The sequence below is a fragment of the Triticum aestivum genome, chromosome 2B (genome assembly GCF_018294505.1).
Source record: "Triticum aestivum cultivar Chinese Spring chromosome 2B, IWGSC CS RefSeq v2.1, whole genome shotgun sequence".
Lineage (NCBI taxonomy): Eukaryota > Viridiplantae > Streptophyta > Magnoliopsida > Poales > Poaceae > Triticum > Triticum aestivum.
The window spans coordinates 218,472,111-218,489,052 of NC_057798.1; the positions used below are offsets into that span (position 1 = coordinate 218,472,111).

General features: G+C 42.8%; 1 protein-coding gene across 1 annotated transcript; it reads right to left on the bottom strand.

Moving 5' to 3' along the window:
• Window positions 1-1,889: 1,889 nt before the first annotated feature.
• On the bottom strand, window positions 1,890-3,071 carry LOC123041087 (uncharacterized). The gene is made up of 3 exons (XM_044463786.1): window positions 2,881-3,071; window positions 2,648-2,797; window positions 1,890-2,071 (listed from the first exon to the last, which is right to left on the bottom strand). Exons 1-3 carry the CDS (start codon window positions 3,052-3,054, stop codon window positions 1,973-1,975), a joined length of 423 nt encoding a protein of 140 aa, XP_044319721.1. The 5' UTR covers window positions 3,055-3,071; the 3' UTR covers window positions 1,890-1,972.
• Window positions 3,072-16,942: the final 13,871 nt, after the last annotated feature.

The window sequence follows — 16,942 nt, forward strand, 5'->3', positions numbered from 1 at the left end:
CGCCCGCTGCCGTTAAGTGATAAGATGGCTGCAGTGGCGGAGCTTCACAGGTTGTCCAGGCTTGCGATGCGGTCGGTAATAGATCATCTTTGGCCGAAGGAGCCTAAGCCGGACAGCTACTTTGGTTTAGTGCAACAGTTTCTTGGGGACGTGCCCCGGATCGATGCCATGAGGAGGTCAGCATGCATAGAGGGTGCGCGGATGGCCCTTGCACGCGTTAAAGCGTATTGGACGGATATGGATGCCACTATTATAGCGTCTCAGAATCCGGTAGGGGGTCAATATCCGGCCCGGCACTACTTGGCGCAGGTCACGGAGGGTGCCCGCCTGATAGAGGCGCAGTGCCCGAAGAATCTCCTCTTCGAGTGATGATTCAAATCATTGTAAAAACATTTTGATTAGAAGGTTATATTTATAATTTGTTTCTGAAAATATGATTGTGTCCCTGTGGGGCCGTTTATATATATATATATATATATATATATATATATATATATATATATATATATATATATATATATATATCCACTTTTGTACTCCCAAGAGTACATACTCCCACCTCTTTGGATATACCTAATCCCAAGAAGCAAACAACCACGCAAGAAAAAACAGAATTGATGCATGGAACGACCGCACACATGCATGCGTCTCGTTGATCCTAAAATTAAGGGATTCAATACCATACGCCTAATCCATCCACATGCATACACTGTTTAGCAAAAATAGAATCCATACATTTTTATGTCTCTGCAAGAAAAAAGGGATATACTATTGTTTTTATTGAGTATATACTACTTTTATCCAATTGAGTGTGTACTGCATTTTTTATCGAGTATATTCTTTTTTTTTGCGGGTACCGTATATACTGCTTGGTTTCATAAATACTGTGTCTTTTTTTCAGTTAGAAAGAGGTATGTACTGATTTTATTGAGTATATACGACTTTTATCCTAATGAGTTCGTACTGCCTTTTATATAAGTATATACATATTTTTTTTGTGGGTAGAGTATGTACATCATTACATGCTTGGTTTCATAATATGCATATACTGGGACTGTTGATGAGTACGTATGCCTGTGATCAAAAGAAGTATGTACTGGTTTTATTGAGTATATACTACTTATATCCAAATGAGTGTGTACTACCTTTTTTATGAGTATATACAACTTTATTTTGAGGGTACAGTATATACTGCTTGGTTTCGTAATAGGCATATAATAGGGTTTTTTTTCCTTCGGAAGGACCATGTACTACTAGTACTTCATCACCAAAAACTGAAAGAAGTATATACTGCCCGGCAACTTTGTCCTTGTGTGTTAATCTAATGGGTATATACTGCTTGGTTTCATAATAGGCATATTTACTTAGCAAACAGAGGATTGTCGATTAGTAGTACTCCCTCCCGTCCGGGTTTATTAGGCCTAAAGACAACTTCTCTTAGACCAAGACACATAGTAATTTGCTCACATTAATTCTTTCACTCCACTCTTAATGCACTCTCTCACATGCATGCAGCCAATGAAAAAACACACATGAAGTGTATTAATTTTTCAGCCATGGCACCAACAACAATAGCTTTCAATGTAACCAATGAAATGGTTGCATGCATGCACCTTTCCAACGCGGGGCCTTATAAAAGTGGACATGCTTGTGATGCTAAGAGGCCTAATAAACCCGGACGGAGGGAGTATATACAATACTATGTACTTTGGCAAGCAAGGAGAATGCACAATGGAATTTATCTGATATACTTCAAAAAGAAGTATCCATATTTTTTTAACCGAGTAAGGGGCATCACAGTACAGGTAAACAAAAATCACTCTGCTTCTTCAGAGATTTATCAAGTGGCACCATGGTTAACAGGTTACGTGATCCATTGATACATGATGTATAGAAATTTGCATCTTAATAGAAACATGTACACCGACTAAGCAAACTGGACTATGCAACACTTTTACATCTTCAAAAAGGCTTAAATGCACCAAAACTGAAGAGAAAAAGGGCATCTCTTCCAGCAAGCTTCAGATAACATCACATGTACTTTTGGAGGTCGAATATAATGGAGGTGCTCCTATGGAAAACAGTTACAACATAAGTTAGACTTGATTCAGAAACAATACTGAATTGGGTACTATGAGAAAAGAAACAGAAAAAAGAGCTTCAGAAATTGTTTACACCAGAAACTGTAAGTAACCTGATCTACGTAATTTGTTAAGATGTTTAACATTAACATTTTAATTAGGTAGATTGGGTGACACAGGGTGCTTCTCATCTGGTTCTACAATTAATTTGGCCGGTGGCCGTGACAGTTAAACAGAGAACTGAACAATATACTGACAAACATACTCAGTTACTCACTTTACCAGAATTTGCACTAGCGGGATGATGAGTCGGTCTCATATCCTCGCTAAAGTTGAGATGAATATACCCATTATTTGGCATCGCTAATACATCGGCCACTCCATTATAAGAAAAATTACAAAAAATACTGCACGCAACCAAGTCGTACCAGATCTATGATGTTTCTGCATAGTTGCCTCAAAGAAAGATTTAGAAGAAGAGCGGCTAAAATCAATGCCGCTCTAGGAGAGGAATTGTTGCTGCGAGGAATTTTGTATGATGATAGCGTGGAAAATCGATCAGGTACCTGACAAGTGATCGGTGGACTCCAAAGCTGCCTGCGGTTGGAGAACTCGGAGACTTGGAATAGACTTCTCCATCGACCAGTAAGATTGTTTTCACGGATGTCACTCTGTTGTTGGCGACGCGGAAGGCAGTGGTCGCCGATTCCAGCCACCTAGAAACCGTCAGAGAATGAGAGTTGAGTGCCTCTGTACAAGATCTGATTTCGAATAGGAGAGTAGCACGCCCGAAACAAACCTGGTCAGTCAGGCCACAGTTGGCTGGAGAGAAGATGAGCTGTTGCCAATGGAGGCTGCTGCCGAGCGAGCTCCTTTCCCTTGGAGGCCGATGTAGTCCTCCATCCGTGCGAGCCGTCGCCGCCGCAACATAATGCCAATGAGACGGGAGTAGAGATGTATAAGCCCAACGCATATAGAAACACCTGAAAAATCGGAGCAATGGCCTGTGTTTGTTGGTGGAGTTTTTTTCACTTATTATTTCTTTAACTAAAAGCTAAATGACTTTCAGCGGTAGAATTCCATTGCGCCAACGACCACCACCTGGGTAGGAGTACGTACTCCTAAGAGTACCAACCCATTTTCATATATATATATATATATATATATATATATATATATATATATATATATGGGTAATCCGAAAGATAGCAGTCGTTGGCTTCAGCCCCCACGCATACAATGCGGGGGTGTTCGCGAAAAAATGTGCTTGATCACTCTTTATCCAACGTCTTGGTCCGGCAAGGAGGTGATCGCACGTCGAACTAGGCAACCGGACTATATAGCTGTAACACTTTCGCTTAGCCGCGGGATTCTAATATTGGGGCTACTATCGCGTGCATCCGAATACGGGCGCGTATGTACCTGACCGGGAAATGGCCCTTCGTTAATGCGGAGGAATCCTAGGGATTCCAGTGAGTCGTCGAGTGGTTGACCAATCTCTCGCTATATCATGACGATCAGTTTTTGGCTTTCTCTACTGAGGTGCTCATCCGGAATAACTAAGGCACAATCGCAGTAGTTCTCCTTTGGCCACCTTAGCCGATTATAACGGAACGTAAGGCGGCAAACCCAGGAGCCGGGCAATCCCAACATTTGACCCAAGACATGATTCAGAGCTGATGCATATAAGGCCAAACTCGTGACGCCGAACACTCCCGAAGGTATTCCGACTTTATAACAGATGATGAGCTCAAGAATGCCCATTCATTATAAACCCTGTATGTCCAGGTGCGTGCATTAATCTGTCGTGGCGTAATGCCAAAAACGGCAGTATCCTCTGTGGGTATGGAACCCGCGGGATGATGAAACAACAAGAGGCAATAGAAAAGGTTTACACAGGGGCTTAATCTAAAAAGAAACCTGTTGAATGGGGCCCTGCTGCATGTCTGCGCCTTTGTCTCCGTTGTGCCGCATCCTGGAAAGGTATCGCGCGAACGTTGTCTGCAGAAAAAGGGGATCTCATAGAAGAGTGCAACGTAAGTGTGCGATGGATAGTAGAAAATGTAAAATGCTGGCCTGCCGATAAGGTTGAGCCGAGAGTGTGGGGCTTTATTATTATTAGCCCCTGGTGTCCACTATAGGATTACATATACAATGCCCTGGTTTAATGTGGGCTGCCGGACTCGTCTAACCGTGTCCGTGGTCTTAACGACCTGGTATAATTTTGTTAGAGGCCGCTAGGGCCGTCGCGTATTCCTCTGCACACAAAAAGAGCTCCGTTGTTCCGCTAACGGTGATGACACCGCGTGGACCGGGCATCTTGAGTGTAAGGTAGCCATAGTGCGACAATGCATTGAAGCGGGTGAAGGTCGTTCTTCCAAGCAATGCTTGATAGCTGCTTTGGAAGGGTGCGATGATGAAGACTAGTTCTTCGCTTCTGGAGTTACCTGGAGAGCCAAATGTTACCTCCAGTATGACGGAGCCCTTGCTGTAGGTTTCAACGTCTGGTATCACCCCTTCAAAGGTGGTGTGAATCTTGCTGATTCTGGATGAGTCTATCCCCATCTTGCGGACAGTGTCCTCATATATTAAACTGAGACTGCTGCCACCGTCCATGAGGACATGAGTGAGATGGTATCCGTCGATTATTGGTTCAAGCACCAAGGCATTTGATCCTTCGCGCCGAATGCTAGTTCGGCCATCCAAGTGATTGAAGGTGATCGAACAAGACATCCAGCAGTTAGGTGTGGGTACGATGGGCTCTATATCGTGTGCGTCTTTATGGGCGCGTTCGTGCGTTCCCAAGGATGTACGAGTCGCGTGGATCATGTTCACTGTTTTAACCTCTGGCGGGAATGTTTTCTGTCCCCCAGTGTTCGGTTGGCGAGGTTCATCCTCGTCTTCACTTGGTGTTTCCCTTCCCTTGTGTTCGGCGTTTAGTTTGCTGGCCTACTTGAAGACCCAGCACTCTCTGTGCGTGTGGTTCGCAGGTTTGTCGGGGGTGCCATGAATTTGGCATAGCCTGTCCAAGACTCTGTTCAGACCAGACGGTCCCTCTTTACTGCCCTTAGGTTCCTTATTTTGCTGGTTAGGTCAAGAGCCTCGGAATCCGGCATTAACCGTTATGTTGTCCGGGCTCTATTCCTTGTTTTGGCATTTGTTTTTATTACGCCGTGGCTTCCCATTGCCATCCCTTATTTCGGATGTGCTGGGGTCGCTGGTGCCTTTACGGGCGAGCCAGCTATCTTCTCCCGCACAAAAGCGGGTCATAAGACTTGTTAGGGCTGCCATTGTCCTTGGCTTTTCTTGGCCGAGGTGTCTGGCGAGCCACTCATCCCGGATGCTGTGCTTGAATGCCGCTAAGGCTTCGGCATCCGGACAGTCAACGATTTGATTCTTCTTAGTGAGGAATCTGTTCCAAAGCTTGCGGGCAGACTCTCTGGGTTGTTATATTATGTGACTTAAATCGTCAGCATCCGGAGGCCGGACATAAGTCCCTTGAAAATTGGCCCTGAAAGCGTCCTCTAGTTCTTCCCAGCTCCCGATTGAATTTTCGGGGAGGCTTTTCAACCAGTGCCGAGCCGGTCCCTTTAGTTTGAGGGGAAGGTATTTGATGGCATGGAGGTCATCTCCACGAGCCATATGTATGTGGAGGATAAAGTCCTCGATCCAGACCCCTGGGTCTGTTGTTCCGTCGTGTGCCTCTATGTTTACAGGTTTAAAGCCCTGTGGGAATTTATGGTCCAGTACTTCATCAGTAAAGCACAGGGGGTGAGCAGCCCCTCTGTATCTGGATGCGCTGTGGCATGCCGTCGGCTGTTGTTGTGTTCGGTGTTTATTCCGAACTGGTGTTTGGTTTTCATAATTGTTTTAACGGCCATAGTCCCTCGTCGGGGTGTCTCCTTTAGATCCATAGATGGACCTAGCTGCGCCAGCTTTCTTCTCCAGGTGCTCACGTAGATCGTGGGCATCTTCGGCGGCTGATTTATTGCGGCTATGAGGTGGTACTCCTGGTCTTCTGGTCGTGTTGTTCTTCGGTGGAACGGCCTCGTTGTCGAATTCTAGCAGTAGCTTGCGTTTTGGGTAGCTCTTTGTATGGCGATCGTCGCCATATCTTTCTTCAGCATCTAGCACTTTGTTCCATCTATGATTGAGCGTTTCCTGTGCGGCTTTAAGTCGTTGCTTCTGCTTCTTCAGACTTCTCGCTGTGGCCATAACCTTTCTATGGAGGTTCTCTCGTTCCACACGTTCTTCTGGAACGATGAATGCATCATCGTCCGGACTATCTTCCTGTCTTGGGCCGGATTTGTGAACTCGTCCCTCTGGATCATTTTCTTTGGGCGTATGACCCTAACTATGTTCGGCGTGACCTGGTTTGTCCTGCTCCATTGCTGGTTCTGTTTGATCGTTATTGCCATCGGGGTTGACCGGAGTATCCATTCTTTTGGCGCTTTTGCTGATGTTGTTACTATTGCCGGATTTGGAACGGTGTCTGTGCCGTCGCTTTGGTTTTTGTCCAGGGGTGTTATCTTCCAGATTGTCATTGTTGCCTTCCTTGGGCGTATCCACCATGTATATGTCGTGTGGCGAGGCGTGAATCCGGCACCCCATAGATTCTGAGTCTTCTCTTGCATCGTCGTCCATACCGTCGATGCCTTCAGAGTCGAAGTCCAGCACATCGGTTAAATCATCAACCGTGGCTATTAAGTGGGTGGTGGGTGGGCAACGAATGTCTTTGTCGCCTGCTTCGCATTCGAGCTGGACATAATTCGGCCCGAGATTCTCTGTCAAAGAGAGGGTTTTGAATAAGTTTAGTACGTCGCCAAAGGGCGAGTGCTGAAAGATGTCCGCCAAGGTGAACTCCCTCACCGGAGCCCAACCGAGATCGGCGGGCTCGGGGACACACGGATCGGAGCCTACAACCGGACACAAGTCCAGGGGCCCGGAGTCACGGGCTTTCTTAAAAGTGCGGCCTTTGTTCGGCCCCATCGCCGATGAGGGTACGGCCTGTGGGGCGGGGTCCAGCCCTCCGTCCTTAGGCAATGTAACCTGCCCCGGATTCAGGTCCCAGGCTTCTGCCGGGATGTTATCCCAAGTGACGTCTGACAGCAGGTCTAAGCCATGCTCATCGTGACTGTTCGGCGCTTCTGGCGCTGGCCCGAGTCCGCCGAAGATCAAGTCTCCTCGGGTATCTGCCGTGTGGTTCAGGTTTCCGAACCCGATTTGAGGGTCAGGGGCATAGCTATCGATCTGCCTCAGGTGGCCCAGCGAATTGGCCCGCAGCGCACGACCGCCGAACACGAAGATCTGTTCGGGGAGGAAAGTCTTACCCTGGACAGTGTTGTTGATGACGATCGAAGGAGCCATCGAGCCTGACGGCGACGTCACAGAGGAACTCTCAATGAAAGCACCAATGTCGGTGTCAAAACCGGCGGATCTCGGGTAGGGGGTCCCGATCTGTGCGTCAAGGCTGATGGTAACAAGAAGTAAAGGACACAGGTGTTTACCCAGGTTCGGGCCCTCTCGATGGAGGTAAAACCCTACTTCCTGCTTGATTAATATTGATGATATGGGTAGTACAAGAGTAGATCTACCACGAGATCATAGAGGCTAAACCCTAGGGGCTAGCCTATGATGGTATGAATGTAATTGTGATCGGCCTTCTAAGGACCAACCTCTCCGGTTTATATAGACACCGGAGAGGGATAGGGTTTACATGGAGTCGGTTACAAGGAAGGAAATATAATATCCGGATCGCCAAGCTTGTCTTCCACGCCAAGGAAAGTCCCATCCGAACACGGGCCGAAATCTTGAGTCTTGTATCTCCACACTTCAATAGTTCGGACGTCTGATAATCCCCAAGTGGAAGGAATCATCGTAGCACTTTCCAAAGGTGGAAGTGATAAGTATGGAGTTTCGAACCCGCAAGGAGCTAAAGGTAAGATCAATATTCTCTCAAGCCCTATCTGCCACTGATACGACTCTACGTGTACCGGGCGTTTGCTTCCAACTAGCAACAAGAAATAAAACTACGTTGTGGGTATGGAGAGGATAACTTTGCATGTAATCGGAGAGCTAAAATATAAAAGTAGGTGCTGTTATCATAAAGTTAGAATATAATACTAAATAATATAAGTAGCGAGTATGCAATAATGGTGGATCGGTGTGCGGAATTGTCCTAAGCAATTGTTAACAAGATTGATAGTCGTCATTGCAATTTCATATGAGGGAGAGGCATAAGCTAACATACTTTCTCTACTTGGATCATATGCACTTATGATTGGAACTCTAGCAAGCATCCGCAACTACTAAAGATCATTAAGGTAAAACCCAACCATACCATTAAAGCATCAAGTCCTCTTTATTCCCATACGCAACAATCCCTCTTACTCGGGTTTGTGCTTCTGTTCACTCACCAACCCACTATAAGCGAATCATGAACGTATTGCAACACCCTACAGCGGGAATCCCTCACGCTTGCGCGACACGGAGGGCACCATAGGACAGCACCAAGTAAAACATACAACTCATACCAATCTAGATCATCAATCAACCCAAGACAAAAGATATCTACTCAAAACATCATAGGATGGCAACACATCATTGGATCATAATATGTGGCATAAAGCACCATGTTCAAGTAGGGGATTACAGCGGGGTGCGGGAGAGTGGACCGCGTAAAAGAGATGAGGATGGTAATGATGATGGTGATGTTGATGAAGACGATCACCGTGGCGATGATTCCCCTCCCGATGGCACTCCGGCGCCACCGGAAGAGAGGAGGAGAGGTTCTCCCCCTTGTGCTTCTTACTCCATGGCCTCCACCTTCTGGTCCTTGGCCTTCATGGTGATGAAGACCCCTCCGGGATACTCCTCCATGGCCACCGATGATGATGGCCCCCTCCAGCAGGGTGCCGGAGAGGGCCCTGATTGGTTTTTCGTGGCTATAGAGGCTTGCGGCGGCGGAACTTCTGATCTAATCTCTGTTCTGGAAGTTTGAGGGTACGAGAGTATATATGGGTGCAGGAGGTACGTCGGTGGACTTCCGGGCTGGCCACGAGGTAGGGGCGCGCTCCAGGGGGGTGGGCGCGCCCCCCACCCTCGTGGGCAGCCCGGGACTCCCCTGGTGAGCTTCCAGTACTCCATGGGCTTCTTCTGGTCCAAAAACAGGTTCCGTGGAGTTTCAGGTCTTTTGGACTCCGTTTGATATTCCTTTTCTTCGAAACACTAAAATAGGCTAAAAACAGCAATTTTGGGCTGGGCCTCCGGTTAATAGGTTAGTCCCAAAAATAATATAAAAGTGGAAAATAAAGCCCAATATTGCCCGAAACAGTAGATAATATAGCATGGAGCAATCAAAAATTACAGATACGTTGGAGACGTATCAGGCATCCCCAAGCTTAATTCCTGCTTGTCCTCGAGTAGGTAAATGATAAAAAGATAATTTTTGATGCGGAGTGCTAGTAAGTGCTTAAGTTTGATCAATGATAATTCCAATCACTTTTTCTAGCATCAATATGTGTCATAATAGCAGCTTATCTCATAAAACTTTTCATGATCAAGTAACAATCTATTCACAATGTCAAGCATGGTTCAGAAACTTCATTGAGAACTAACAAACTATAATCTCAGTCATTGAAGCAATTGCAATTTATCATAACATCAGAAAGAGACAAGAATAGAGATTTTCAGCAAGTCCACATACTCAACTATCATATAGTCTTCTACAATTGCTAACACCCACGCAATACTTGTGGTTATGGAGTTTCAGCCGGACACCGAGAAAGATAGGGGCTTATTGTGTTACCTCCCAACGTATTCACCTTTAGGTGATGTCAACAATATTAGCCCATGATAACTTACATCCAATTGGATATATATATCATGATCTTTCAAACACAAGGAGCTTGCCAAAGGATAAAATGAAAAAGGGAAAGATGAGGATCACCTTGACTCAAGCATAAAGTAAAAACATAAAGTAAAGATAGGCCCTTTGCAGAGGCAAGCAGAGGTTGTCATGCATGTTTAGGGTTGATGCACAAAATCTTAATACAAAAGAACGTCACTTTATATTGCCCCTTGTATGTGGACCTTTATTATGCAGTCTGTCGCTTTTATTACTTCCACAACAAGTTCGTACAAAGCTTATTTTCTCTGCACTAATAAGTCATGCATATTTAGAGAGCAATTTTTATTGCTTGCACCGATGACAACTTACTTGAAGGATCTTACTCAATCCATAGGTAGGTATGGTGGACTCTCATGGCAAAACTGGGTTTAAGGATATTTGGAAGCACAATTAGTATCTCTACTTGGTGCAAGGAATTTAGCTAGCATGGGGGAGAAAGGCAAGTTCAACATGTTTGGAAGGTCAATGACAATATACTTTAACTGAGATGTCGAAAAACATAAACCATTACGTTGTCTTCCTTGTCCAACGTCAACTCTTTTAGCATGTCATACTTAATGAGTGCTTCACAATCATAAAATATGTCCAAGATAATATATTTGTATGTGAACCTCTCTTTCCTTATTACTTCCTATTAATTGCAATGATGACCAAAACTACTGTTGCCAACTCTCAACAACTTTTATGCCTCATACTTTCTATGTGTGAAGTCATCACTAACCATGTTATAAGCATATGAAACATATAAAAATTCAGATTTATGACATTCAATTCATTCCCCCATTTACTCATAGGATATACGTGAAGCACAAGAGTAAATGACAAACTACTCCAAAAGATTTGAGTGAAGGGCACTGAGTAGGCAAATAATTACTAACTAGCCATGGGAGGATTCTTTTCATTCAATATTTCAGATCCAATGATTTTATTCAAACAGCAAGCAAAACAAAATAAAATGACATTGCAAGGATAGCACAACTCATGTGAAGAAGCAAAAACTTAGGTTCAACCGATACTAACCGATAGTTGTTGAAGAGAAAAGGTGGGATGCCTACCGGGGCATCCCCAAGCTTAGATGATTGAGAATTCTTGAAATAATGTCTTGGGGTGACTTGGGCATCCCCAATCTTGAGCTTTTGTGTCTCCTTAATTCCTTTTATACATCGTTTCCTAAATCTTAAAAGCTTCATACACACCAAACTCAACAAGAACTCGTGAGATAGGTTAGTATAAACCAATGCAAAACCTTATCATTTTCTACTGTAACAAATTACTAAAATTATTACTCAACACTACACACTAAATGCCTCTGCATATTTAACACTCCTATACTCAAATAGAATCATTAAACAAGCAAACATATGCAAACAATGCAACCATAACAGCAATCTGCCAAAACAATATAGTCTGTAAAGAATGCAAGATTCATCATACTTCCCTAGCTCCAAAAATTATTAAATAAAATTCCCACTGTAGTAAATTTATCAGAGCTTATTATGCAAAAGGTTTCAACATTTTATCACATTCTGACTTTTCTAAAGAATTTTTGCAACAGCGATAAACTTTCTGTTTTCAAACAGCAACATGTATACTTGCAAAAGAAGCATGGTAAAAGGCTATCCTTGACATTTTTATTGGAACTAAAGATTCAAAACATTATTCTAAATAACAGCAAGCAAATACTAGCAAAATAAATTGATGCTCCAAGCAAAACACATATCATGTGACGAATAAAAATATAGCTCCGAGTAAGGTATACCGATAGTTTTGAAGACGAAAGAGGGGATGCCTTCCGGGGCATCCCCAAGCTTAGGAGCTTGAGTCTTCCTTTAATATTGCCTTGGGGGTGCCTTGGGCATCCCCAAGCTTAGGGTCTTTCCACTCCTTATTCTCCTCATATCGATATCTCACCCAAAACTTGAAAACTTCAATCACACAAAACTTAACCAAACTTCGTGAGATAGATTAGTATGATAAAGAGCAAACCATTCACTTTGCTAATGACAAAGACAAGGTTCATAATTGTTTTCACACTATGCCTACTTTACCATATCATTTCTACAAATTATATTGAGAAATATAAGCCATAGAAACTAGAAAACAAGCAGACTATGCAATGAAAACAGAATCTGTCAGAAACAGAACAGTCTGTAATGATCTGAACAATAACCATATTTATGCTACTCCAAAAATTATGAAATAAATTGGTGGACGTGAGGAATTTGTCTATTAATCTTATTCAAAAAGAATCAACTCAAAATCACTCTTCTGTAAAACATTACATCTATTCTCGTGAGCGCAAAGTTTCTGTTTTTTACAGCAAGATCACATTAACTCTCACCCGAGTCTTCCCAAAGGTCTTACTTGGCACTTTATGGAAACAAAAGATATAAAACATGACTAATACAGTAGCTTAATCATGTAAACACACAAAAACAGTAAGGGTAAATATTGGGTTGTCTCCCAACAAGCGCTTTTCTTTAATGCCTTTTAGCTAGGCATGATGATTTCAATGATGCTCACTTTAAAGATAGGAATTGAAACACAAAGAGAGCATCTTGAAGAATATGACTAGCATATTTAAATCTAACACACTTCCTATGCCTAGGGATTTTGTGAGCACACAACTTATGGAACAAGAATCAACTAGCATAGGAAGGCAAAACAAGTATAACTTCAAAACTTTAAGCACATAGAGAGGAAACTTAATATTATTGCAACTCCTACAAGCATGTATTCCTCCCTCATAATAATTTCCAGTAGTATCATGGATAGCAACTTTGTTCTCATACTCAATTGGAACCTCTTCCGAAATAGTGGAATCATTACTAGCTAAAGTTGACACTCTTCCGAATCCACTTTCATAAATATCACACTAAGATTCAACATCCTCCAAAATAGTGGGATCACTAATTCCTAAAGTTGACACTCTTCCAAACCCACTTTAAATGATAGTATTATTCATACTCCAAAAGGTATAAGTGAAGTTCATGGAGCATTCTACAACTGACCAATATCCAAGCTCAAAATGTATAAGTGAAGCACATGAAGCATTCTATAAAACCATACTCAAAAGATTTAAGTGAAGCACAAAGAGTAATTCTATAAGATCATACTTAAAAGATTTAAGTGAAGCACATGAAGTATTCTATAAATAAATGAAGGGCTATCTCATGCTAGCATGGTTCTTGAAGAAAAGGAAAAACACAAAGGACACAAATCATGTGAACAAAACAAAAACCGAGGTATACCAATATTTGTTGAAGAAGAAAAGATGGGATACCAACCGGGGCATCCCCAAGCTTAAATGCTTGAGTATCCTTGGAATATTTACTTGGGGTGCCTTGGTCATCCCCAAGCTTGAACTCTTGCCTCTCTTTGTTCTTCTCATATTGATAGCTCCTCGACCTTCGGACACTTCATCCACACAAAACTTTAACAAAAACTTGTGAGATCCGTTAGTGTAATAAAGCAAATCACTACCTTTAGGTACTGTAATGAACTCATTCTTTATTTGTATTGATGTTAAATATACTGTATTCCAACTTCTCTATGGTTCATACCTTCCGATACTACTCATAGATTCATCGAAATAAGCAAACAACACATGCAAAACAGAATCTGTTAAAAACAGAACAGTCTGTAGTAATCTGGAAGTTTGGCAAACTTCTGTAACTCCTAAAATTATAAACTAAATTTGACAATTTTAACAATTTGTACATAAATAATTTTCAAAAAGAATCAGAACCATTTGACTTCCCAGTTAAAAATGTAAATTTATTCACTACAGCAAAAGTTTCTGTTTTTGTTTTGCACAAAGCAAACAAGCAATCTAATCATCCTAAAACCAAAGCTTGGCATATTATTTTATAATACAAGGAATATATACAAGGGGATAATTATTTACAGAGAAACTTCCATGAAAAATTCTACATTGTTTCCGTGAGCATGAGCACAAGTGCTCAAGGTCGACCCCCACTTTTTCAATGCAAAACCTTCCAATCACTTCTCTTTTTGAAAAACTTTTTAGGCATGAAAGGCAAGTAATAAATTTTTTGTATTTTTATTTTTTAATTTTTTTTTGTATGTTTCACCCACAACTAAACAAAAACAGAAAGCAATAACAAAATCTACTTAGTGAAGGAAGCAAACAAGCACACACGAGAATATCAACCCCACGCTATTGCTCCCCGGCAACGGCGACAGAAAAGAGCTTGATAATCCCCAAGTGCAAGGAATCATTGTAGCACTTTCCAAAGGTGGAAGTGATAAGTATGGAGTGTCGAACCCACAAGGAGCTAAAGGTAGGATCAATATTCTCTCAAGCCCTATCTGCCACTGATACAACTCTACGTGTACCGGACGTTTGCTTCCAACTAGCAACAAGAAATAAAACTACGTTGTGGGTATGGAGAGGATAACTTTGCATGAAATCGGAGAGCTAAAATATAAAAGTAGGTGATGTTATCATAGAGTTAGAATATAATACTAAATAATATAAATAGCGAGTGTGGAATAATGGTGGATCGGTGTGCGGAATTGTCCTAAGCAATTGTTAACAAGATCGATAGTCGTCATTGCAATTTCGTATGAGGGAGAGGCATAAGCTAACATACTTTCTCTACTTGGATCATATGCACTTATGATTGGAACTCTAGCAAGCATCCGCAACTACTAAAGATCATTAAGGTAAAACCCAACCATAGCATTAAAGCATCAAGTCCTCTTTATTCCCATACGCAACAATCCCTCTTACTCGGGTTTGTGCTTCTGTTCACTCACCAACCCACTATAAGCGAATCATGAACGTATTGCAATACCCTACAGCGGGAACCCCTCACGCTTGCGCGACACAGAGGGCACCATAGGACAGCACCAAAGTAAAACATACAACTCATACCAATCTAGATCATCAATCAACCCAAAGACAAAAGATATCTACTCAAAACATCATAGGATGGCAACACATCATTGGATCATAATATGTGGCATAAAGCACCATGTTCAAGTAGGGGATTACAGCGGGGTGCGGGAGAGTGGACCGCGTAAAATAGATGAGGATGGTAATGATGATGGTGATGTTGATGAAGATGATCACTGTGGCGATGATTCCCCTCCCGATGGCACTCCGGCACCACCGGAAGAGAGGAGGAGAGGTTCTCCCCCTTGTGCTTCTTCCTCCATGGCCTCCACCTTCTGGTCCTTGGCCTTCATGGTGATGAAGACCCCTCCGGGATACTCCTCCATGGCCACCGATGATGATGGCCCCCTTCGGCAGGGTGCCGAAGAGGGCCCCGATTGGTTTTTCGTGGCTACAGAGGCTTGCGGCGGCGGAACTTCTGATCTAATCTCCGTTCTAGAAGTTTTAGGGTACGAGAGTATATATGGGTGCAGGAGGTACGTCAGTGGTCTTCAGGGCTGGCCACGAGGTAGGGGGCACGCCCCCACCCTCGTGGGCAGCCCGGGACTCCCCTGGTGAGCTTCCGGTACTCCATGGGCTTCTTCTGGTCCAAAAACAGGTTCCGTGGAGTTTCAGGTCTTTTGGACTCCGTTTGATATTCCTTTTCTTCGAAACACTGAAATAGGCTAAAACAGCAATTATGGGCTGGGCCTCCGGTTAATAGGTTAGTCCTAAAAATAATATAAAAGTGGAAAATAAAGCCCAATATTGCCCGAAACAGTAGATAATATAGCATGGAGCAATCAAAAATTATAGATACGTTGGAGACGTATCAACGTCGTACACAGTCCGGCTGTCCGGATACCCCCTAATCCAGGACTCCCTCAGCAGCGTCGTCGGCGTCGCGGTCCTTCTTGAAGGTGTTGCTTGGTATGCGGCGGTCTGGAGTGCTCGGAGTGTGGTGGAATTCTCCGGTGGGCGCAGCGGTTGTGGGTCTTCATCGTTTTCGTTGATCCATCATTGTTCGCATTTGTTTCTTTTTTGTTTTCTCTTTCATTTCTTTTGGGCGTGACTGTGCTGCTTTTGCCCCAGCACCTATCGTTGGTTGTATTTAAGTTAGTTGCTTTGTAATACAAAGCGGGGAACCCTTTTTCGTATGTCGTCGTTCACTTCTTCGTCTTTCAACGATGTAAAACTAGCAGCCTTATATTGCGACCATTTCCATTACCAGAAACTATCATTTAACCTATAGTCTATTGGCCTCTCAACTGACAGTAAAGCAATAAAGAGTAATATATCTCCATCTCGGTTTATTACTCATCATCGTATTTTGGTTTAAAATTTGTCCACGTATTTGACTAGCAAAATGTTAACGCATGTCATAAAAAACTATATTCTTGGGTTCATATTTAATTGTAGTTTTCAATAATAATATTTTTGCTACGTGTAACTTATTTATTAGTTAAAATCATAGTCAAAATACGACCCAAATACAAATGGGTTAGTAAACCAGGAAGTGCACCCTAGAGAAAGACGAATTTCTAGCCAAAAAACTGGACATTTAATAGGGAGCGTAGAATCCTCATTAGTTTCCTCGCACAACGGCATGAAAAAAGGAGTCAATGACATCAACGTCATAAATGCTATTTTGAAACTTTCAAAATGATTTATCTCTCAAACCGTTGATACAATTTATGCTCCGTTTTCATTGTGGACTTTGTCTCGACGAGAGCTTAGGTACTATGCCCCTCATATTTGTATGGCTTGAAATCATGTTAAAACTTGCCGCCTAGTGATCTTTGGAGCTGCCAGTGTATTATTACCAGAGTTGCCACATGCTCCGCAATACAATTACAACTTGATTAATCGTCGGTGGCAATTTTAGAGTCCAAAAAGAGGTTTGTGTAACGCCCGCATAATTATGCTACAGTAAGTCCATGCTAGCAATGCCATGTCATCACATTTCTGTTGCTAATCTTCATTTGGTCCAAATCACGATTCAAATTCAAAACTGAGTTTAAAGCCAAAATTCAAATTTGTCAAACGAGAAAA